At 41.2% G+C, this 24,892-nt stretch overlaps 2 protein-coding genes across 4 annotated transcripts in view; both read right to left on the bottom strand.

Moving 5' to 3' along the window:
• The window catches only part of LOC122414211 (Guanine nucleotide exchange factor in mesoderm), a 59,367-nt gene extending 41,906 nt beyond the window's left edge, over positions 1-17,461 (bottom strand). Inside the window, exon 1 of one of the 2 annotated variants that reach the window (XM_043425250.1) lies at positions 16,818-17,461. Coding sequence is in view for 1 of the 2 variants with exons in the window: in XM_043425246.1 (XP_043281181.1) it covers positions 15,601-15,685 (85 nt within the window). In the remaining variant the exon portion in view is untranslated. Of the gene's footprint in view, positions 1-15,600; positions 16,046-16,817 lie in introns of those variants that run through there. The other variant, XM_043425246.1, reaches the window with a different exon arrangement.
• A 127-nt stretch (positions 17,462-17,588) lies between these two features.
• On the bottom strand, positions 17,589-24,766 carry LOC122414214 (serine/threonine-protein kinase VRK1-like). Of its 2 annotated transcripts, none has more exons than XM_043425264.1 (10): positions 24,322-24,766; positions 23,274-23,455; positions 22,777-22,902; positions 22,465-22,661; positions 22,059-22,302; positions 21,517-21,717; positions 21,203-21,423; positions 20,776-21,023; positions 20,261-20,403; positions 17,589-20,088 (listed from the first exon to the last, which is right to left on the bottom strand). In XM_043425264.1, the coding sequence occupies exons 2-10, from the start codon at positions 23,446-23,448 to the stop codon at positions 20,033-20,035; spliced, it is 1,611 nt and encodes a 536-aa protein (XP_043281199.1). In that variant the 5' UTR covers positions 23,449-23,455; positions 24,322-24,766; the 3' UTR covers positions 17,589-20,032. The 2 variants fall into 2 exon arrangements, with proteins under 2 accessions (XP_043281199.1, XP_043281198.1); XM_043425263.1 differs by having other exon boundaries at positions 24,302-24,765.
• Between the last annotated feature and the right edge of the window lie 126 nt (positions 24,767-24,892).

Below are 24,892 nucleotides of genomic sequence, written 5' to 3'. Positions count from 1 at the left end.
TTCTTTGAAAAATAGCTGTGAAAATGTGTCATCATGGAAATTTGCATCTGTCAGTTGATAGTTTTGCAAGACAATCATTTCAAATATTTTTTCACGTTAATAAAATATGCTTGAATACATATCTACTAACAATAAGTTTAATCCGTACGTTGAACTTGGTCTAAAGAGTTTTTAAAATTTAGCACTCATTTGACTAGCATGCAGTACGGGAGTTACCTTAATCCGAGCGAAGTTGCTGAGGATATTCTCCAGACATCGTGCTCGAAGAATATCTGATGAAAAAATGTTCCATTTTCCCGCCCATCGCAAGTGCATACAAGGCCTTAATTCAACATCGCTCGTTCAAACACATTTCTTCGTCCGTTCGATAAATTCGGCAACTTTCATCAATTAGATCCACTCCTCTACGCGTGTAATTTGTACACAGATGCTCGTATATAATTAAACTTTATGCACTATCGCGTCAACGGTAGCGCGCGAGAACGCCTTATAAGGAGGACGCCGCTCGGTTGCCGCGTTGGCGAAGCAAAATATCAGAAGAATGGTGCCCGGTCGACCTTGCGTGGATTACGTCCGAGCGCGGTGTACAGCGGCACGCGATCTCAAGAATTTCGTGTAATATATGCGCATTATCACGTGTACTTGGGGTCTGTACACGCGGTGTTGAAGGTAAATAAGTTGGTTGGTGTACGTCCAGCACACGGGACGAGGATGGCGCAAGCGGCCGGGCGTTCGACCTCGCAAGTACCGCAATTCCAAGATTATCGAGTACATTAGCGCGGGCGCGCGCAGGGATATTCCTCCGAGTCTTCGCGTTATGTAAATAAAGCGGTGGCCAATTAAGCACGGTGGTAGTGAGTGGGGGACGTTGCGGAGGGAAATTTGGACGTGAAAATTTGGACTGGGATCGCGAACGAGGATCCGCGATGATGGATTTAAGCCTGAAGAGTTATCCGCTGTAAGAGAAAATAGGGGAAAAAGAAAAAGCCGAGATTTCCTGGCGCCCGGGACGAGCTTGTATCCCGAGTAGTTTATATCGCGACTGGAAAGTTGACAAAGACGATTTCATCGATTTTTAATAAGCTTACGATCTCGGGAAGGAGACTCGGACGACGACGCCATCAAGAGTTTCCGGAGGTAATACCCGCGTCGATAATGTTTTCTTGAATTACGTGATTACGGGTCTGCGAGGGAGATCTCCGCGTAGAGCAAATTGGCATCGATGTGTATATCCAGGCACGTGAAGCCCCGGCGTCAGGAGGCGGATGCTGCATGAATCTGGCAGCGACAAAACGAGCTCGCGCGTTGACGGACGAGTACCTACGGCGGAGTGCTCAGGGAGCGACGACTTTGGCACGCACACAAACCCACTTTATTGAACTTAAAGTCGCTTCGCACGGAAAAGTGGCGAACGGGTGTAAACGGCGCGGCTCGCTCCTCTCCTGTGCGCCGGCAGCACGTACGATTACTACGGACTTTGCTCCCGAAACGTTTTGTTGCGAAAAACGAGAACAATGAGGAAAAATAGGGAGAAGAAACGGGAGGAAAGTAGAGGGAGAAAAGGAGCAAGAAGCAGCGGCGGAGCCGAAGAGGCTCTTCGCCTTCCTCCAACCAAGTTAGACCGCGCGAGAGACGAGACAATATATATTTATACATTTACGAGCGGCTGACACACGGAGTCCTCATCTTCTGGCTGTGCGCTCGACTAAACTCCCCGGCATCAAGAAGCCTCCATTAAGCTCGATAAAACCGGATCGCTCAACGGCGCAAAGACACTGAGAAAAAGAGAGGCAAAAGCCTGACCGGAGGAGCAGACTCCGACGTACAGAGAAACTCGTACGTGCCCCGGACGAGCTCGGGTACCCCGACGCGGGGATATTAGAAGCGCCCTCTCGTCGCTTAGTGCACTTTTGTTGCTCCTGCTCCGGAGCTGCTCCGAGCCTCAATGCGAGTTTACCCGAGAGCCGAGAGGGAGCAGCTCTCCTAATGCCCCGATCGGAAGCACCCTCTCGAGACGCCCTTGCTTCTCTTTCTATCCCCGATTTTTCACACTTTCTTTGCGCTCCCGGCGCACGCTCGACTCCGAACGAACCGCGCAGTGACTAAAGCGCAGACAGAAGCACCGCAGCGACACGCCGCCGCGGACTTTCCCACTGGCTTTTATGTACGCCCGCGGTTCTCTATCCTCGTATCCCCAGCGACTCAACTCGTTACGTTTTCCTTATACGTAAAAGGTCGAGTTTGCTCGCGGACTCGAAGATCGTGAGGTTGCCTCTTCCCTCGCTCTCTCTCTCTCTTCTCGGTCTCGAGACCCGTCCGCGTCCGACAGCCCCCCGACTTCGTCAGGAAGGATTGTGCACACTATGGACCGCAGCATCCAGAGCCCCTGCGCACTCAACTCCAGACTCGAAGCTCCTTCTTCGCGAGAAACTCTTCGCGCTACTGATCCAAGGATATTCTCACTGATTAACGGAATCCTGAAACTAGCGGCGAAACGATCGCGGCGGGTCAACACGACGCTCGACTCGTTATGCAAATCGTTTTTCCAATGAAATATACCAGAGACCGGAAGTGGCTCGAACTTTCGGTAGAAGCAAACGCGTCGCGGTTTTGAGCTGGGGGAGACGAATCGGTGGAACTACTGTCGCGATCGAAAAGTCGCGTTCGAAATCGCCGCTCGTAGAATTTTCATTGGAAATTAATCTCATTGACAAAAGCTTCGTGTTCGATTGGTTTTTATCTCGCGTCAGCGAGCGGGAGGGAACCACGGCGTTTTCTCAATTCATGGATTTCGTAGCTGAATGAGCTCGGCTTTTAATTGTAAAAGCGCGCTTTGTATCGCGGCATTCTAATCGGTTGGCTGCTCGCACGCGTGGAATTGTTTCTAATGAACGGAGTGAGCCGTCATTCGTGAAGATCGGATAACCTCTGCATGGGAAAGAGCAGTGGGGAAAGTGCGCGTAATTATAAACCGCGCGCGACCGTGCAGGCGCGCGGGAACACACTTTTCTTTAAGCGCTCGAACTTCATTTTCGCGTCGATTTTTAAAAGATCGAAAGTTCTTCGGAGCATGGACACGTCAATGAATGCACTTGTAAGAAAATTAGCGGAGTTTTCAAGATCGTACAAATTTGCTAGAACCTTGTTTCCCTAATTTTGAGGGCTCGAGGGCAAATATTTCCACACAGTTTTCTCCCATCGGACGAACGACGCGAAGTTCGCAGCGTTACAGTCCAGCAACGAAAAGGAATAAAACACATTCGCAACTCGCGGAACGAAATTGGAGAAGCGCTGGAATTATTGGAGGCTTTTTTACTTCATTTAGTTGGACTCCAACGTCGGGAACGTCAGCGTCATTGAAATGATAAAGTTTCGGCGATTTTTACCACCGCTCCAAGCCCCTCAACGCACCCCTGTCGCGGGATCAAACGAACGAAGAATTCAGCCTGAGAAAAACGGGGGGCCGAGCAACGTCTCGGCAAATGATTTCGAATTCCCCTAAAAATCGACGTGAACCGACTCTGGGCGATTTTCCTTCCTCCTCGGAACAAAGTTTCCACCCCCCGTTTTCCCGAACTAATATTTTCTCGATATTAAAAAAAAAACAAGATTTGCAGTCCTCTCCGAGGCTTCGCGAGTCGAGGGTTTGTATTCAAATCCTCTCCTTCCCGGCACTTTTTCCTTCCAGTTTATTCCTCCTTTTCATTTCTCTCTCTTTCTCCGTCGCGCCTCCCCTCGCCGCTCGCTCGCTCCCTCCTTCGCCAGCATCTCGTTCATGAATGCGATACACGCGAGGGGGCGATGCATGGAATGGGTATGTCTGTCGCGTGCAGCTTGGCGAGCAATAAATCTACCGTCGCTGAAACGATATCGCCCGAGCGATCTACACGAGTTCGCGTCCCCCTCCTTCTTTTCCCCCAAGATTATCATGTGCCCCGTTGTGTGTTGGGTGCATCCCGAGAAGCTGCAATAATGTGCTGTGTACGGCCGCTTGCGCACTGCATTCTCAATCGTCAAATGAATAATATATCTGTATAGATCACTTATTTAGTTATTTATGTTGGTATGGCCTGGGCACAGGTTTATCAATGGGAATAAATGTTGCTGTATGTGGGTGCGTTCGAATGTGTGTAATAATTTCCATGCTGGGATTTCGCATTAATTTCGATTGTTATAGAGGTTTCGATGAAAAGGAAAATGTGGAAGCTGGTGGATGGCGCGCTCAAGTTTTCCTCGCTAATTTGGACCTCGTTATTGTTCAAGCTACTAAAATATGTTTTTGGTTCGTTCACTTCGTTGGACTCGAACGACGTTGCAAACTTCAGCGTCGTACCGCGGTGACGCGTGTTTGACGTTTTGCGGAGCGTCGAACGCATTACGATGTGAAAAATATGACGAAAAAGATGGGGCTGATCGAGTGAAAGGGGGCAGGGGTCCGATTTACCGATTGCTCAAAACGATTACGATTTTTCACCGAAATAACCTGGAGAGGGGAAGAGCGATTGTGAATTCGCGTGACCGAGACGGTGCTCCGATGGCGCTAGTATTTTCAACCGGTTTAATCGTTCGGTCAAAGACATCGCAATAAAGCTTTTCGAGAAATTCCGCGTGCGTATAAACGAGCGATTTAGCCACATGAAGTCGAAGCTCATCCAACGTTACGAATTTTGCACGTGTTCTCGCTAACGTCACATTTTTTACTCATCTTTTGTTTTCATTTTCCTCGCATTTTTTCATCCCGCAAACGTGAACGCGGCTCAGGAAACTCTCGACGCACACGCGCCGTGCGCGTTTTCATGCGCGCGTTACACCTTCGCGTCGATTATAGGGTATTTTTAAACCATGTCAAAAAATATATAAAAATTCATGATTATGATGGATTTCGTAAAAAGTAAACGAGAAGCGTCAATATTTATTCATAAAAATGCAATGTAAATTTAATAATTCAATTTTAAAAATCGTCCTTTTCATCTGTTTTACAAATGTCTGAAACGCCATCCGCCATATTGGATTCCAACGTGACGTCATTCCGATAGTAAACAATCGAGATTATGATTGTGCGCTCTGTGTTATTTAAAAATTTTACAAGTTATTATGCACGTTTGTGGACTTTTATCATTCGCATTTGATTAATATCGCATTATGAAAAACGGTTTTGTGAAAGCAGAAAGTACAAATCTACCAATGATAAATACGTTGATGGTGGCGATGAATCCCCAATTTTTGTGGCATTTTTACACTTGTATTATTGCATTCAGGCACGAGACACCAATGATATACCGTTGTAACTCATTATTTTCACAAATCTTGTTAATTGGTCTTGCGCAATTGCATTGTTTACTAACGGAGCGACGTCACAAACCGAAGCAACACGGGGGCTAGCGTTTCCGCGCTAAAATTGAAAATCATAAATAAAAAATAGTTTTCAAGACAGTTTACGGTCTTATTAAATTGGAGTAAAAATTCTACTGGTTCATTGCGATATCAGGATTGTTTTAAAACAGTTTTCAAAAAAAGGTGTAATACCCTATTCTGAAAAGAGGAACCGGGGCCGCGGCCTCCTCGATATCGATCATTCGACCTTGTTCGTTATTCGATTTTTTCAATTGAATACACAAATTTCTGTTCCTACCAAAAATTCTATTCAGATGAAATAAATGAGGTCGTTTGAGTGAACTCATTCCCGAACTCGCGTTAAAACCAGTCGGTCCGACAGCCCGCTGTGGGGCAAGTGCCGCAGGACATTTGCGCTCTTTTTGTGCACGTGCACTCGCACTCGGACAACTTGAAGCTTCACGCATCTACGCACGAAAACTAGTCGACAGAGTTTTACAGAAATTTGTCAACAAAAAGCGAGAATTTTCACCGCCAGTTTCGGAGATGCGGGCATGAAGAAAGTGTGTGTTTTTGTGCGTGTCAAGTCGAAAAAGTATCTTCCTCAGGAGCCCCGGCCTTGTTGGACATCATTTAATCTGCGAGTTCGATTCTCTTGATTTCTGAAAAACGTACCGGCCACTGTTGAAAAACTACGCAATCGTTTGCTGCTCATCCCGAGGCTCCGCTCCCCCGAAATCTCGTCCCCAGGGCGCGGCGAGAGGAAAACAGCGAGCGCGGGAGGACTCGGCCGACTCGGGATTCGCGATCTCCTGGCTCGATAAATCTCTGAGAAATTCATTTTGGGCGCACCCCGTATGTCCTTTTCCCCGCTGGGCATGGCGATATCGCGCGTGGGTGATGACAATGCGCGCGAGTTCCGAGCCGCCTCAAACACGCGCAGTTGAGAGTGCGGCGAGTGAGATCCACCGGATACGCGATGCTGACGGATGAGATGGAATAATATCGCGCGAGGAAAGAGGCACAAAGGGAGCATGCAAAAGCTTCAACGATACGCGCTCGCCTCCCCGTGGGTGTGAGCCCAACAAAAAATGCACAAAAAACAAGCGCAACATCGTCGGATATACGCGAAAACGTTACTGATAGCCCGAGCCTCCCATTGACTTCTTTCGACTTCCCCGGGGTTGATGACCGGCCTGCGACCGAGAATCGCGCTTTCAGCATTTCACCGAATCCCAGAGTTATCACAAGTTTTTTTATTTATTCTGTGAAAAATATTCATGCAAATCCTTAAATCAATTGAGACGAAAGAGATTTTCAATAACTTTATGAAAATCGGGATCAAACTTGGCACGGAAAAATGAAGAAGTTAATTCGATAAAGTACATTTTTTTAAGGGACTTTCTTGCTCTGACGCACCGAAATTGATGCGCGTAATACTTCGATGTTCGAGTCTTCAACGGTCAAAATGAAAATAAAAATTTAAAAAAAAAAAAAAAACAAAACAAAAACAAAAAAAAACAACAATTTTGTTCCAAAGGGCATCGAGAGAATGATTTTTTTCATGAAATCATCATTTTTTCGATGCATCGATATGAAAACGCGATACTGGAGTTTAAAAATGTTTTATTAATTCGCAATCTAAACGGATCGTGGCTTGAGAAGCTGGAGGAAATTGACGGCAACGAATGAATATCCAATGGTATATACAAAGTTTCGTGCAACGTTGAAAGACAAAAAGAGGAAATTAAGCGACGTAAAGGAGAGTCGACGGACGCCACACTTGACATTGTGGAGAGACTCCTCTCTCGTTTCACCTACACTCGCAGAATTCTTCGCTCCTGAAAAGGAGTAACGGCTGCCTTAACACGCGCGCAGAGAGCTCGTTCGAGTTATTTATATAAGCGGGAATAACGAATACGAGAATAATGAAACGAAGATAAAAAAGCTTGAAGTAAGAAAACAATAATAAAAAAGGACAAAAGCGTAACGCCGGTTGGACGAAAAATCGAGGACGAGCCGAGGCTGAGTATAGGGGTCTGAGGCAAAAGTCAAAATTTAACAGCGCGGTAGGCCTCTCGTCCATTCGAGAATGGCGAATAATGCGTCGAAAAATATCGCGACTGGACCGCGTCTTCAGACTCGAAAAATATCTTTATCAAATTCGTGCACAGACTCGGTTCGTTTCTGCAACCGTTTCCAGTCCTCCGTGGCATCGAGGGCCTTTGTAAACCTCGCAGAGCAAAGTCCCAAAAATGGATTTACCACAGACCAAAATAAAGTGCTTCTCGCATCTGCCACTATTAAAATTCTTGTGCTATTTTTTTCGGAAAAATCGAAAATCAAAGTGCTCGAATATTTCTCTTGATCCGTTTCCTTTTGCGCTCTCTAATGCGATACTTTTGACATGAAAAACTGTAGTATTTTCGCCAGCAGGGACGAATGAAATTTGACGTTCGGTCAGTGACCGATCCCCGATTAATTAATGGCTTGCAATTTCATTCGCCAAAAGATAAATTGCAATAATTCATTTACAATTTCTAATTAATAACACCGCGACGTCAATTTAAAGTGAATATATCTTCAATTAGGAAGTAAAAACCGATCCAATTTAGAAACCCACGAAATACGATCCTTCGGGCTTGATCTACCTTAAGCTAGCAGAACACGGTTTATTTTTCCGATACCCGTAATTGTATCGACGGAAAATGATTCCCTTCATAATTTTATCTCAAAATACTTTCTAGTTTCCGAATCCATTGTGACATTTCGGTTTTTTTGTTGGGAAATATGAATTTTAGAATGTTCGCTGCGCGCAGCACCAGGTTCTTGGGGAACAAAATCAGGAAAATTTACGAATGAATCTAGCACCGAATACCTTAAATACATCATATTAGCTTCCCTTTGAAAGGAAATAACGTTTGGAGTACGAAAAAAAATGTATACCCACTTTTCTTATTTTGCGATAACTAAAGCACCTTTTCACACAGCGCCAGCTCAACATGAAACGCCGACTTCATATTGACATTTCGATGAGTTAAAGCAGTTCATATCTTGGTTTAGGAGTATCTAAGGTGCAATCTAACCTTGCTTCATGGAAATAGGCAGTTAGAATTCCGACCTTACTGACCGATGCAGTTTTATTGGGCCTGGAAGCGCGTGTTGCGTAGAAGCAACATACGATCCGAGAGGGTTAATTACGTGCTTTTCGAATATTACAAGTTTCAACCCTTAAATATAATAATTGGCACATAAAAAGCACTTTATTTTGGTCTACAGTAAATTCATTTTGGGACTTTGCCCTGCTAGATTTGCAGAGCGGTGTACCGTCGCATTTCTTCATCTCGCAATCCACCAGTACCATTTTTTTCGGCGTCACAAATGAGAGCATAAAAACACTCGATCGAAATACCCGACGAATTGGGCTGAACGTCGAGCGTAAAAATTCGATTTGTTTCGTGTGTTGTTTTTCTTCCTCGAACTCGGGAATCGTTGGAGTGTTTACACAAAAAGGAATGCGAGCGCGTTCGCATATTAATTTGGAAGGCGATTGGAGAAAAAACGGTTGTGCGAAGACTGTAAATATATTGAAATTGTACGTGAGATCATACGCGATGGTCACGTCGATAATCGAGGCAAAATGGTGCATTAAACATACGAGAGCGAGGAGTGAAGGAGCGCGCGCGGCGCACGCGGACTCTTGAAATAGCGAAGGCCTTTCGCTGCAATAGAGTTTCGCCGGGGGCCGTGCGCGCGGAGCGCGCCCGCTCACGATGCCAAGTTCGTACGTGACGTTACGTTCCGAACCAGCAAAAGAGTCGTTGCACTCTCCCACGAGAGATTCGTGCAGCGGGGCGAGTTTCTTTGCTCGCTTTTCTAATGGGCGTCGCGCTACGTCGATGCAGAACGTCAGACTCTCTGGAGCAATATACAACGCGTCGTGTGTGTGTACGCGAGGAATCAAGTTCAATGCGAAGACTGCAGCGCGATCGGTCGAGGCCCCGCGAGCACAGCAGCACTCGGATGTCTGGACAATCGCGAAATCTCAATTCTTCTTCGGACAGAAGCCCGAACGAGGGGAGGAACGAGTGATCGAAACCGCCGCACTGAGGAAGCTCATCGAGAGGGAAAAAAAACACGGAAAAGTTGAAGAAACTGTAAACACTTTGAATTTTGACGTCTTCGAGTTTTCATCGATTTTTTTCGTCGGTGCTAAACGGAATTGAAGTCTGATCGGTATGCGGAATACGAAATGATGAAACAACCTGTTTTCTCGAACCGGAGCTCGGACAGCAGAGCCCCAAAGCTTTCACGATTTCCACAGTAGCCTGCGCAGCGTCAAAGTATGTCGAGGGTGTCGACAGAGGATGGAAACTGAATCAGGCTTCGCTAGACGAAGCATCGCTGCGTCGAGCCCTGTTTAATGATAAATTTTAGTCGAACAATTAATTGGATCACCGGAACCGAACGATTCCGCACTCGGACGTATAAATCGGTGCCAAATATTTGTCGACTTTGATTAACGCGTTCCCAAACTACGGATTGGGTAATTTTCATTCGAGCGACTCCGAGTCGTTTGACGCTGCGAATTGCTTCGATAAAATATTTGTGAATCTCAATTACGAAATGAAGTAAACTTTGATCTGAGGCAAATAAAGCAATTCCGTTGTTCACACGTTTTGTTGACAAAGACAAACAAACAAATAGTGCTAAATATTGATGTTGAGCTCAAGAATATTTCTTCAGCGAGAAAACATTTGTTGGCTGGAAAAAACCGCAGTATCGAGAGGTCGAAAAATGTTCTCGTCGGTTGTCCAGGCCAAATGAGTCGAAATTCGTTCGTCTCGTTGGCGCAGCCTCGTCGCGAGAGCTCGGATATAAACAGAGCTGCGACTTTAAGGACACCCTGCAGAGTGCGCGCCGCGGCGGGGGCGATTATGATTGGCCGCGTGCAAAGCACGCGGCCTGTACAGTTTTCTAGTGAAGTTGGTACAGCCGGAGGAGTCAGATAGACGCCCACGCGAGCGGAGGAAACCCACACGCGCGAGCGCGGAGCCCGCGATGATAAAATCGAGCCTACGGGCTGTCTCGAAAGTGTCAAAGTTTCGTGGCGGCGAGAGCGACGTTCGGAGGGAAAATGATGGCTCGACGGGCCATTTCGGAGTGGCAGTCTCGAGGGGACTGTGCCCAAGAGCCATCAACGATTTCGAATTCTCGCTCGTATCTCCGAGCAGTTCAACGCGATCTCGATTCTCCAGAGCTTCGTTCTAAACCCGGGACCGGCTCGGGCGGATCTCGTAGGAAGCGGTCGTAGCCCTCGCTCGAGAAAATTAATGTGACGCGATAAAAAACGTTTGTGTATGTCTGCGAGGGTCTCTCGTATCAACGAGGGGATTTGGGTCAACAGGCCCCGTTTCCAAAGCCCGCGGAGCAAAGCACGCGCGTTTGCTGGGATCGAAACTCATTTGACTGAGCCGTGACGAACCGTTATTTTATATTTTTACTATCACTCCAGTTTTCATTATATCACTGTTAGAACAATCGAGAGCCACGTAGCGTTTTCCTCTGCGGAAATATCGCTCCTCGAAAAACTTGCTCCGCAAGAATCACCGATATAGGAGGGGTTGCGTCAAAATGACGCAGTTTTTACGGACATTTGCCTTTATCGAAATCGAGGAGATGACTTTTTTCTTTCCAACACGATTTTTCTTCGACAAACGTCATTATTTTTTTTTTTCACGGACTCGAAGTCAACGGAATTCTTCATCCTCGGGACAGAATAACGTGAAAAATTAAACGGGCTCCAGTTGTTTTAGCGATTGAGCTAAAAACCCGACGAATATTGGGGTCATCGGCCAAACAAAACGAACCGTCGAGCAAAGTCTACTAAACTCCCGTCCTCGGATCAGCGTAGATAACTTTTTTTTCTCTCTAGTCTACGAATATTGGAGAGAAAAAAAGAGTACGAAATTTCCGGCCGCATCGAGAAAGAGAAAGAGAGAATTTGATTCAGTACGTTTTTGCTTCACACTCTCAACTTTTACGCAACTACGCATATATTGCACAGAATAGTATAAAAATAAAGGATACAATGTGAAATTCGAGATGGCGAATCGATGATAATCAAACTAATTTGGACACAATAATAATAAGTGTGGCTAAATTCTGCACATGCACAGAATAAGTATAACACCTGAGTCGGGAGGTCGAATCAAAGAATACAAGCAAATAAAGAGCGTTGCGGAAACAATTATAGTACAACGATCGCAAAAACGATACGATTGGCCGCAGCGCGATGAAAATGAGCCAAAACAAAAGGCAGAATCGGAATGACACGCGAAGGGGGGGGGAAGCAGGCAAGCATGGTGCAATATCAAAATACCTTAAGGAGTTTCGGTACAGGCTAATACAAAAAAATTCAAAAAGTTGAGAATTTTATAAAATTTGGTGAAGATATTCTTTAGTGCCAGTAAATTTGAGAATAAAAATTTTTAAAGATTTTTCATCTGCACAGTTATCGATTTCTTAATATTTAGACTTCTGTACCGAAACTCCTTAATAAATAATTACCAGAATTTCTGGAGTATTGCGAAAAGCAATTGAAATACACTGATAAAAGGTCGCGCAAATTAACAGCGCGCTGAGATCGAATAAACGCAAAAATAGATCGCAGAATGTAAACGCACACCGAATCAGAATGCAGAAGAAATGAAGTAAAATAAATGCAATAAAAAATAAGAAATAAATTGAAAAATAATGATAATACGCGCCAGGAGGTGAGCAAACGCAACACGAAGAGAGAGAGAGAGAGAGCCGAAATAGGTGAACTGATAGAGAGAAAAAAATATAAAAGTGTCGAGACCAAAGAGGGAGGGAGTGATGCGAGCAGCTCTTAATTGATGATGCTGAAGTTTCCAACGTTGGAGTTCAACGAAATGATCGAAAAAAATTGTCCAATAATTCCAGTAATTCTCATATTTTGTTCCCTGCCAAATTTGCGATTCGTAGTTTTTCAAGCTGCACCAACGATTCGTAAAATAAAAAATTGGCGAATTACAAACGTTTTTTTCGTTCGTTTCGTTGGACTCCAACGTTGGAAACTTCAGCGTCGTCTTAATTGTGTAGAATCTGCGTGAGATAATATGCAGGATTAATAAAATAGTGGACCGAGGAGCCTCGGCGAAGAATTTGATGAATGAGTCTCGAGTGGGTTTGGGGCTTGGAACAGAAGCTCTGTTGGGGCCCCGCGAGAGCTCATAATCTTGGCGTCCTTATGCAGTCTGCCTTGTAAATTGCGTTACCGACACTTCTCGAGACGCTCCAACGCACCGGGGTAAACAGACGACGAGCGGGAGGGAGAGGGGGCGAGAGAAGAGGGGCGAATCGAACGAGAAAACGATGAAAGAGATCGAACGAATGAAAAAACGAGAAACGAGACGAGAAGTTAATACGCAAACGTGGAAAGAAGATAATTGACGGAGAGAGAGAGAGAGAGCGACAACGATAGAAAGATACGGAGGATTAAAAATGAGAAAGAAATAAAGAGCGAGAGAAACGATCGAGCGCGGCTGAAGCGACGTGCGAGGACGCGAGGGCCCGGCGCGCCGCAGCGTTGCTCGTACGCACATGCTTACGAATCGCGACGGAGGTCTCTAAGCTGCATCCGGCAGAGCCGGTGTTTTTGTCACACCGAGCACTTCGGATCCTCGAGTTCTCGCGCCCGGCTATAATGTAAGGCTTCAACAATTTTGCGCTCGCGAAATTTGATGCTCCCGACGACCAATACCGGGGGGCCCCCGTTACGTTTCCAGGTACGGGCTCGTGCAAAATAATGCCACTCGAAAAACGACGCGCTAATCGCAGGGCGGGGGAAGAAAATACGCGCGGCTTTGCGATCGTACAAAAAACAATTCGAAATTATCGAATCTCTGATCATTTCGATAAAAAATATCGTAAAAACAGTTTTTTTAGGATTTTAATAAAAATTTTGACGAAAAAAATTAACCCGAATAGTTTATTAACAGTTGAAGAATTAACTTGACTAAATGTTTGCACTTGATTTAAATAATTGCAGAATTTTCATTCACAAACGACCCTGTGCGAACCGCGCACTCGGCCATTCAATCGGCCTCGGGCTATGAATGTTGATGCGAAACTCACCAGTTTCGAGTTATTTTGAAGGGACCGGTACGCATATTTTCCAGTAGAATTAACCTCCGCTAAACAGAGTTTGAGACATAGGATGCACGCCAGACTGCTCGAGCGTATCCAGGAATACGAAATTACGTGCACGCCGCGAGGATGCGTGAGAGAGAGAGAGAGAAAAAATTAAGTTTTGGCCAACTTTTGACGGTTCTTTTAATTGGTGAGGACAATTACGATTGCTCGGATCATTGAGCAATTATCATCGGCATTTTTTTCTCTCAAAAGTGCTTAAAAGGGGAAGAATAAAAAAATATTAAATTGTCAGATATACTCGAGGAGATTCATTTTGAGGTGGAACGATTGAAATGAAAATATATAAAATTCTTCGTCACCTTTGTTAGCCCTCAATATAGTTTTATGGTGCCAATTTGATAAGAGACGCGATACACACCGGATCGAGGCTGTTCAACGCGCTTTATCAATACTGCGCGAAGATTCGTACGAGATACAATCTTATCTGGAGGAGGGTGTGGTGTAAAAGCGAGCTGCTTTGGAAAATTTATCATTTCGACGGCCCCGTAAAGCCGACGCGCTTCATAACGCCTAAATATTAATTTCCCCCGTCATTCACTTATTCGATGAAATTGAAACGAAAGAAAGCGGCGAAGACCACAGGCGAAAATTTGAGCTACTTTTGGTTCGAGATTTTTTGATAAAATTTTTCGAATTGTACGCTCGATACGAATTCTCCTGTGACGGATCCAACACTCGCGACTGGACTGAGAGGTCGAATTTTACATGGGAAAATAAACTTAGAGAAATGACAGAAAAACACTTGTGTCGTGCAGGGAAAGGATCGTAGAGAGGAGGCACACGTAATCACTGACAAAAATGGAGAGAAACGACCGGAGATTCTGTTTCCTACTTATTTGTTTCGAAAGATTCATTTTCAGGATTGAAAATCTAATTTTTTGTCCAACTTGGGGGAAAAGAAAATATTTTTGCTGAATGTTGCATAAAAGTTTCTGAAACTCTGAGAAGTTTTACCGAAAGTCATAAATAAATTACACGAAAAAAGGAACGTCAAAAATGATCGTTCTGAGCGAGTCCAATAGAAACGAAAATTTTCGTATTCCTTTTCTTTGCGTTTAAAAATTTTTATCGATACAACGATCGAATATATTTTGTCCTTTTTATAAATAGAGCACGCGCTCGGTAAAAACGAATAAATAAATGAGATCGTTTGTCAAAGAAAAATACAAAAGTTAGTTAATGTTACGATATCGATGTGCACGGAGTCCTGAGATTGTACTTTCGAGATAACGATGATCGCTCGGATGATAGACACGCTTTGCTAAACTCATCAGCAGGCAACAGGTAATATCCAATTACGTGTCAAGTCACGGGGATACACGTAACAAGTTTAAATACATCTATAAAGCGTCGTGGATATACACATTTCCATAGATATATAGGTGTACATCTAATACGAAGAGACACAATGATTATCGCGAGCCGACTCGTCTTTTTTTGTTGTTGTGTTTTTCTTTTTATGTGAGCGAACGCTTCGAAGAATTGCTGAGCCGCGCGGCGCGCCGAAAACGCCTCTTCACTTCCGGTTTATCGTTTTTTACCGCGCGCACTCGCGAACCTGAATGTCGAATTTTCCCCGCGCGAGAGTGTAACGTCTCGTGTAAACAATAAATTGAGGAGAAAAAAATGTTCGATGATGGAAACATTGATGGATAAATGTTGATGGTTCGTGACAACGATTTTATTACGTGTAACAGTGATTTCGTGTAGAAAACACTTTTATTTTTCAGTACTTTGAAATAAACACAAAAACGTTTTGTTTGGTACGCGGACGAGCCGTTGAAATGATTGCAGAAAAGTGTATCGAAGAATCTGTAACCCCACTTTTGGCGCGCGTCAGTGTCGCCATCTTCTCGAAATAGTACAATTTAGTTAGGCATTGTTTCGCGATCTATTTTCGCGATGAACTTTACTGGAATGTTAATCTGAGAATGATCGCGGAAACGCGAAATTTCGGAGAGACTTGGGGAGAAGACGGGATATGATGTTACGGTATAAATGGATTAAGAAAATAAACATGACACTGACCGAAAAATTCTTCCCAGCTAACCGAGCCATCGGAGTCAACAGCATTGGCGGTTGCATGGTCCGCGTCTCCAGCTTCGCTTCCCATTATTCAGAAGATAATATTCGAAAGAATACGCTAAATAAAACGAAACGAAAAATCGTTTGTTTGTTTTTTAACGTTTCGCAAGCGCGTTCGTTCGCGTCACAATAATACCGTGCACAGAATTCACTCTCATTTTCCTTCACTATTGTTTGTTATTGTTTTTTTTTTCCGAATTATATTATATTCCCTCTGGAGCTATCGAGCAGCGCGCGAAAAAAGGAAATCATGTTTAACTCGCAATGCATGCGTTTTCAATGAATCTCTGCACAACTACTTTCTTCATCGTGACTTTTCGAACCGGAAAAATTTCGTGGAACAACAAGGAAATACAAAAAATTGGTGCAGTCAACGCGCTACCACGAGGTCGCGTGACAGACTGGAGGAGCGCAGAGCGAGTGCAGACGACCGTAGCATCGCCAGCATCGGTCGAACACTGAACTCCCCCCTCCCCCACCCCCAAACGTTCGGCGAGACGCGCACGGACACGGACGTAATCAGCCGGGACTAGGACTGGGAGAGGGCCATAAAAATGACGCTCATCCTTATATGTGTATGGTCCATTTTACGCAAAATCGTGTTATTTCGAATCCTCCCAGTGTAATTTCACTAGTTTTTGTGCTCTGAATAAAATCGTGGAAAAACTTTAGCACCATTTTGTTGATTTGCCTGTCTCAGTATCCTTAACATACAAATCACACTACTTGAGAATTCATCTATTGTTCGCACAATTGGTCGAAATCCAAACGGAGCCTAAATCCTGCGATCACTCCGTCCTTTCATTTGGAACATATATCGAGACTTAGAAACGAGAATCTCGGCCATAATCTCCTTTCAGAGATAATACGTTTTTTACTGTTGGCTGGTTCGTTTCGAGTCATAGCACAATCAATGCATATATATGCGTACTTCGAATAAATACCGTTACAATGTTAAATATTGAATCAAGTAAAAAATGGCTTGGAAATGATCAAACAAAAGGTGGCTTATGAAAAATGCTACAGTCATCGCTCAATGATTCTTGAGAAATTTTTGTAAACACGTTTTTGGAGCAAACCAGTTTGCGTTTTCAAAAACCTCATCGAGAGTTGAGATTTCGAATTTAAAATAATGAATTTTTCTCATATATTGTACCTACCTAGCGGCTCAATTGAGAAACAACTCCCCAAACTTGATCAGTAAAACGGATATCATCGGTACAGAGTTACCGAAAGAGTTGGCCACCATTTTTATTCACATTTTGATCACCCCCGACGCCCCCGACCGAGGTATAAGTAAGCGCGACTCCTAACGGCAGACTTTTCAAATTTTCTCTACTCAACGTCGTGATTTGCGAGCTTTAATTTATATTGTTTTTTTATTCGTTTTTTAGACTTTATTTTCGGGTCTGCTTAATCGTGTACCTGTGAAATACTTTCGCTAACTGACTCGGCTCTTGTTTCTTTCTCCGCGCTGTTCAGTAGTTCAGTTCAACAATCAACGTCTCCCTATATACTCGCTCGTGCTTTTGTTTTTATTTTTGAGCGCTCGAAACGTTCTCGGGACCCCCACTCCGGTCCTCTCAATGTTTACTTTATCGCTTTCCACATAAAAACTGAACAATATCAGTAACAGTATAAAAAAAACAATTGGGAAGTGATCATAATGTTTTTACGCCCAATCCGAAATCTAATTCCACTGAATTAGCGTAATTCTTTGTTTTCGTATACTTGAAATAATGATAGAGACGAACGTCGAGATTTCTAATATTTTCGTGACGCGATCTTATTCGACGCGCGTGTGTTGAAAAAGAAGAATCGAAAGAATACAGAGCCTTCATAGAAATTACTTCGACATACGAGGTGGCACTTTCGATGAATAATTTTCGATCTGGGAAAGAAACTGATGAAGCTAAAAAAGTTCACACAAATCGTTGAATACTTGAGTGTCTATTTCTTAATTCTCTCTTTCGCATCGTTTGTTTTGACAAATCATAATACATGTGTAACAAATAATAATAAAAAAAACACAATATTTATATTTTTCGAAGAAGCTTTACAAACGCTTTGTCAATTCTTTCTCCTTTTTCTCTTCATTTTCAAGATTTTACAAGATTTAGGGATTGTAAATTTGTGAGTTACGTGAAGAAAAAATGAATTTCAAATTATTGCTCGATTGCCTAAAGAGACTCAATGCTCTCAACGATCCCCTTAAATTTCATGGATACTTTATCGAACACCAATAAACAATTTTGCATTCCTTCGAAAAAGAGAACTACATAACAATATTGAAAGAGCTTGACAAATTTTGTTTGAAATTTCGATACTTTTTTTCATTACATCAAACTAATATTAACTACCATTTGAAAATCACTTATTCCTCATCTCACTGAGTCATTTGCTCGAATTCGAGCTACGAATAGATTTGCACGTGAAAAATATTCAAATAAAGCCGAAAACTCCTTTGCATGGGAACGGAAATCCATATACTATAGAAAAGCTACATCGATGATTCAGATTGCAATGATAGAGACGCACATGCTCTAAAAAACAAAGTTGACAATATTTTTTTTTTCATTTTCCCAGATTTTCATCATTTTCGACACGAGATGAAAGAATTACTGCTCGAATACACAATATTCTAAAAATAATGACAACTTTTTTAAAAAACATTAAATGAACATAAAAAAAATAAATTTTATGATGGATGAGATTCGATTTTCTTTGAAAGGGGCTCAATATCGACTGGTTCGCCCCTAAATTATTCAGTGCCAAGAAAATTAATCGAATTTCATGTTCGACGATTGAACGAGGAAGAGCGTTTTTCTGTTGCTCCCCTTAAACCTCGTACTTTTTCAAGGTTCAATACATTATCAATTATCACAAATAAAATAATATTTCTATTTACAGAATGTTCCAGATTAAATTGTCAATGATGTGGACTCGAGTTTCGACCGAATTTCAGTTAAGAAGTTCCCAAACATCTGGCATGGACAAAAATTCAACTTTGATCATGAGAATCTTTAGTTTTCCATAAAAAATAGTCAACGAACCACCTTTAATAAGCCAAAATTTTCCGTATTTACTGATTAACAATTCATCGAGGATGCTCAGACCTAAAAATGAACTTCTTGACTCGAAATTTGGTTGCGAAGTCAAATTCACATTTCTGACCATTTGAAAACTCAAAGAATATACTGCAATATGAATAACATGGAAAGAGAGATGGCGGGGCTCTTATACTTACTGACTCTTCGTAATTTTACGTAATATTTACATCAAAAATTTCATTATTACGAGCTTATTATCGTAACGACGATGAATTAAATATCTTTTGTCCGATTAGCTTTTATAATATTCTCGTAAGACCAATATTCACGATTTACTGTTTCCCTCTCATTTTATAATAATCTATTTTGTGACGCTATTCATACGAGTAATAAAAAGTAGATAAATATTCTATCGCACGGTTCGAAAAAATGCGCAATCATTAGAAATTCGTAATAAAGTTCAATCGAAATTAGCCAATCAATAGCGCTTGGTACACGTGACATTTTAGATTTGCGTTGCACTTCCCATTTATCCTGATCAAAGAAGTGTTGGCGGAGAAAAAATTATTAAAGACAAAGTAAGTCCATGGAGCATTTAAAAACAAACTCGTTTCGTTTTTCCATGAAAAATCAATCACAGAATTAAGTTGGTAATATATTCTAACTATATACAAAAAGTACTGAAACAGTGACGGAGCTGATGAAAAAAAAATCTTCGAAAAATGATTCTAAGTACAGATTTTACGGTAGAATAAATCCAATAGCTCCTGATCATGATTCGAAATATTTCTGTTAAAGATTTACAATAATTCATCACTGGCTTTTGCACGATCGATTTTTTCCAGTGGTTCTTTCCTTCGGAAGAAATCTATTTAGTTCGCAGTACTTAAACATGGGAGTTCATGATCTAGTACGAACTGTCATCACATTCATTAACATTCTATATCCAACGACTCGAATCTATTGAAAGAAAGGCTTTTATATGTACATACGGTAAAGGAAAAAAACTATAATCGTGGAATAATATAAACCGTGATGACAGGAACAGTCTTACGAAAATTGGCGAGACAAGGCTACCTAGCTTATCCCTTTCATTTTTTTTACTTAAAAATTAACCAGTTATCCTTCTCGCAGGAACGTCAAGAAATTTTTCTGCACTATTTACCATCGGCTAATCTAAGAATTTGAATTAATTGTAGATTGTATGTATATTACGATCGACAAATAAATGTGTAAATGAAGATTGTTCGCGATATTATGCTTGTTTCAAAATCGATACCGTTCGAAGTCCGGCGAAATCGATGATTCCAAGGATCCTCCGTGATTCAGTGAGAGGCTGCTTTTTTCTTCTTCTGAGCTCCTTTCCTATTTCTGCCCAATCCTGATTGACACGCAAACAAATTTATTTCTCGTGATTATTTTTCATGTTTTGATGCTTCAGGACATTCGAGATTCGAACTTCGAACTGTTTGGAAATGGTTTTTCCATGAACGTTTGAAATTCTTTCGACAAAAAATGGCGAATTGGTGCAGAATAGGATACGATTCACTTACGTTTTAAATGCGCGACGCGAGAACGCGTCAAACGTGGCGACGAGGCTGCATCGTTTGGCAATGAATCCGGCACTTGCTGGGATTTTTTTCTCATTTGGATTATTTCTATCATCGGCGGTGTCATCCATTTCAATTTTAGGTCACTTTTTCATTAAATGAAAGTATAAAAGACATGAATGCGTGAAAACGTTTTCAGCTGAATTGCAGGAAATATTATCACGTTACATAAACAGGTTTAATAAACCTTTTTTTTTCATGTCTCAGAGTCATAAAAGTGATAAAATATTCATTTTTATCTCAACTCATATTGAGCCTAAGACAATAGTAATTTAAATTATTCGATTATTCAAATATTATTTTTAATCTTATGCAGGCAATTGAGAAAATCATTTGGTCTTCGAAATAAATTCGTCAAATAATGATTTCTAGGAAGAAAAAAAAACAGAGAAAAAAAAATCATGCGTTCTACGCATTTGTGAAAAGTTCTATCGAAATAAATCCTCCGAAATACTTACTCGGAGACTTTAGGCTTTTGTCTGTAAATGCCGGCTTGTCGGTCTTTCATACGTTTCATAACGTCGAGCATTGCGTATGTTGGAAGAGACGGCGGTGGAGGCGACGGAGGGGGAGTCAAAGGTGACAAAATTGGCTGAGAGTTGACTTTTGCTAGTCGGTCGGGATGACGTGCCAATACCTCTTCCCAACTGAAATGTATTTTTTCTATGGGAGGCGGAGGGGCCGGAGTATTTCTGGTTATTCTTGCCTGAAAAGTTTTAATATAATTTATTAGTATTCGTTTATTCGTGATGTATTAGTATTCGTGGATCTGAGCTACCAAAGTTTTTGGGTCCACACATTTTGAATTTTAGTATGTTTACAGACCAGAAACAATATTTTGACGTAATTTTGTAATTCAGCGAAAAAATACTGAAAATTTTGAACCTCTCCGTTGACCGGTTTGCAGGGTCTTCTTTCCCGGAGATAGGGCATTTTGAAAGGTTGAAAAACCGAAATATTTTCGTCAGCAACACGTTTCTTATAAATCGACAAAGGTTTTTCTTCGTCATAGCCTTTCGGTCGAAATAAGTTCCGAAGGTTATCGTAATCAGGCTTTTCCTCAAAATCCAAGGCAGCTATCCTTTTCATGTAAGTCGTGATGGCAGCTGCGTCAAAAAATGTACATTGATGAAAATAATAATTAAGGAAAATGCCACTAACGAAAAATCTTGAAGTAAAAATCGATTTTATACACTAACCAGGAGGTTTTTTCTTTCTAGGAAAGCACTCCCGCATGAACAACGGAATGTCAGAAAGCAACGTTTCTTTTTGAGCGTGAACCTCTTCCGGTATACTAGAAGGTGCCATACCGCCACTTTCTTGCTCCCATGGCAACCTTCCACAAAGCCATTGTAATAAATTATATCCTAAAGTCTCCATATCACCTCTCCTTGAATGGGCTGTATTGAAAAACAATGTGCTTTATCAAAAAGTTCAATAAAACTCAATGGAATGCACGAAAATTTCAGTGATTTTCGATATTTTCATTACATTGTTTTTAAATCTATTTTTCCGATCTTAAACGTATCGAAAACGATTCCAATGTTTGTTGACCACAAAATATTCCTGATATTCGATAGTAACGTTTAATTATCCATAATGCTCCTCGTATATTGAAATTTTGTCTATAAAAATAAAAGTCGTTTTCAAAAAATGCAAAAAAAGAGGTTTGGTACAGAAAATATTGTGTCGTTTTCAATGCCGTTGTTAGGGACCAACGTTAACAGAAATTATGACTTACTGCCGTGATGAGCATCACGGGACGTAAATTCGAGTGTTCCTTCGTGGGCTCGCCTTTCGTCGTGGACGAAAGATTTGTGGATTCCAGCGCGGGTACGAAAACGATAAGTAAGCCCGTAATCAACTAGGTAGGCTCTTAAATTTTTTGTCACCGTATAATCGTCACTGAGCTCTAACATTATGTTGGAACCTTTGACATCTGCGTGAGCATATCCTCGACTGTGGATGTATTCCAAGGCATCCAACTGAAATGAGATTCATTGAATCGATCATGGACTTGAAATAACAAACTGGAAAATATATAAACAATAGAATTGATAAAAAGGTTTTGCAAACGAATATAAAAAACTTGTTAGTCGAGAAAAGTACTTTAGAAATAGTATTCAAATATTGTAAACTGATATTACCATTTGTATGGCAAGACTGTTGACTATTTTGGTAGGAAGTTTTCTGTCGTATGATAAAAACAATTTGCCAACGTCAGTTCCGTAGCGAGGAATGACGAGGAACCTGTACCGTTTTCCTTGATAAAAATGAGAGCCCGATCCTTCATAAGTCGGTACACCGATCCGTTCTTTTCCCTGTGACTGGCACCATGTGTCAACTGATGGAAATAAATGACGTATAAAAAAATGTCCATGTTTTCATGAATTTATTTCACACCTGTTAATGTGCTACTTGTTTACAATGTTTAGGCACTTTGAATGTTCTCTACTCACTCATTTGTTGTTTAGCTGCTCTGATGTAGAAATTCATTTCCACAAAGAGCGGCCCGTTGTTGTGCGGCTCAATTTTTATGACATATTTGGCATCATCACTGACGTTATGATCAATATCATTTGAAGCTGCAATACCAGAAAGGATTGATAAAATAATTAACACTAGTCGGATTAAAAGCATCAATTGGATTAACTCTTGTCATCGCATCAATCTCTTTTAGTAAAAAATATCCAAAGAAATTTTGTATCAGTCTTTAGTATTTCTTAAATATGCAGAGATCATTTTAAAAAGCAGTTTGTCTTATGGATTTCTCACAAAGTGTTAATCAATTGATATATAGTAAAAAAAATTTGTTAAGAATAGTAGAATGTACAAAAGCTGACCGCAAATTTACTGAAATATATAACACACAACACGCATGTGTCGTCACACATGCTGGTAAATTGATAATCAATTCGATACTGGAACCATAACTGTTATATCTGACAGAACTGACCTAAATATATGTCACCAAATCCACCGCACCCAATCGGCTTACCAAGCCTCCATTGATTTTGAGTAATATCTGTGAGAATTTCACCAGCAGGTAAACGTGTCGGTAATCTACAGCCGAAAGCTGCAACTCTTTTAATTGGAGCTTCTTCAGCTCTTCTTGGTGCCATAATCACCATTTGACCACTATCCGAATAAAAGAATTTATAAACTATTTGAATAAATGAGACATCAACACTTCTAAGATTATACTTTTTATTCTCTTTCAAATTTTCCACTCAAAAACCTTCACATTTCTTTATCACCTGATTCCAGGGGGCTTGGGAAATTATTTCACAAAGGTTTCTCATTGTTGAAAACGTGATTTTTTTAAAACTTTCTCATTTTTTCTCTTATTAACATATCCAACAAAGTAAACATCATTTTTCTCCCGTCAGGTCTATTCCTCTGGATTCTTTTTTCCAAAAATTGTTTTTTTATTCTCGGATGAAAAAAGAAAAAGTCTTTAACTCTTTAACAAAAACTAATATTTATACTTGATGCAATAAAATACTCTTTTGGATTCTTTGATCTATGAAATTTTACAACATTTCAATATTGGAACACAAATTTTTTTCATAAACTCCAAATATTCAATCGATTTTTGTGAATTTTTAGACCATTTATCTATAAACTGTCAACTGTAGGTCATATTCCGAAAATTAGCATTCCCACACACGATTTCTTTAATTCGCAAAAAATCGTTTTTCTTTGAACTACTGTCAATTAAAAAAATTCTATCCAAACAGTAGAAGTGATTGTAAATAGAATTTTTGATTTTCGAAATGAAATAAAATTTGAAAACAAAAAACTCGAATAGAAAAGTCTTTCGTTTGCAAGTACCACGAAAAAAAAAACAATGCCGTAACTGGAACGAAGAATCAGTGCGAGTGAAAAAATTAGAAAAGCAAATGTAATTGAGAAATAGAGAGAAGTTTCGAAGATAAAAAAATGACAAAACATGGACACTTGTATTCACGAAATTATACTCACTGCTGCGATATATACTGAACCTTTTGAAACTATTCTCAAAAATATTACGGACGAGTTCACTGTACCAAAATAAGAATGAAAAAAAAAAATCTAATATAATCACAATAAATAGAATCGATGGTTTGTTTTTTTCTGGCGACACTACAAAATGAGTAATTATATTTTCTTGAAGTTCGGTAACGTCCAACTGGTTCAACTTCACAGTTGACTGTATCTCAGTTAAAATATTTTCAAATCAACAAAATCACCGCTTTATTAAAAACTGTCTTATTTATTTTTGTTAATTTTTTCCCACTTCAACTCGCCATCTTTCATTTCTTTTTGTGATGTACTTGTGTGTTACAAACGGCTTCTGGAGCTGACCAAAAACTAAGCCGAACAACTTGGAATGTTAAACTTTTTGAATATTCATTGCTTCAGGTGGTCCCCTGTTAGTTTCTGGTATTATAATGCAAACATTTGGTAACTCATAGTTTTTGATAAATAAATTCTCGAATTTTGAAGCATATTAGCTGAATTCATAATCCGTCGGCATCTCGAGGGCGGAGGAAGGAAGGAAGCCTTATTGAGGGCAATTGAGGGTTCCTCCAA

This window comes from Venturia canescens, chromosome 7, assembly GCF_019457755.1.
Source record: "Venturia canescens isolate UGA chromosome 7, ASM1945775v1, whole genome shotgun sequence".
Lineage (NCBI taxonomy): Eukaryota > Metazoa > Arthropoda > Insecta > Hymenoptera > Ichneumonidae > Venturia > Venturia canescens.
The sequence above is the reverse complement of the archived record's forward strand: the minus strand, read 5'-3'. Positions and strand labels throughout refer to the sequence as shown.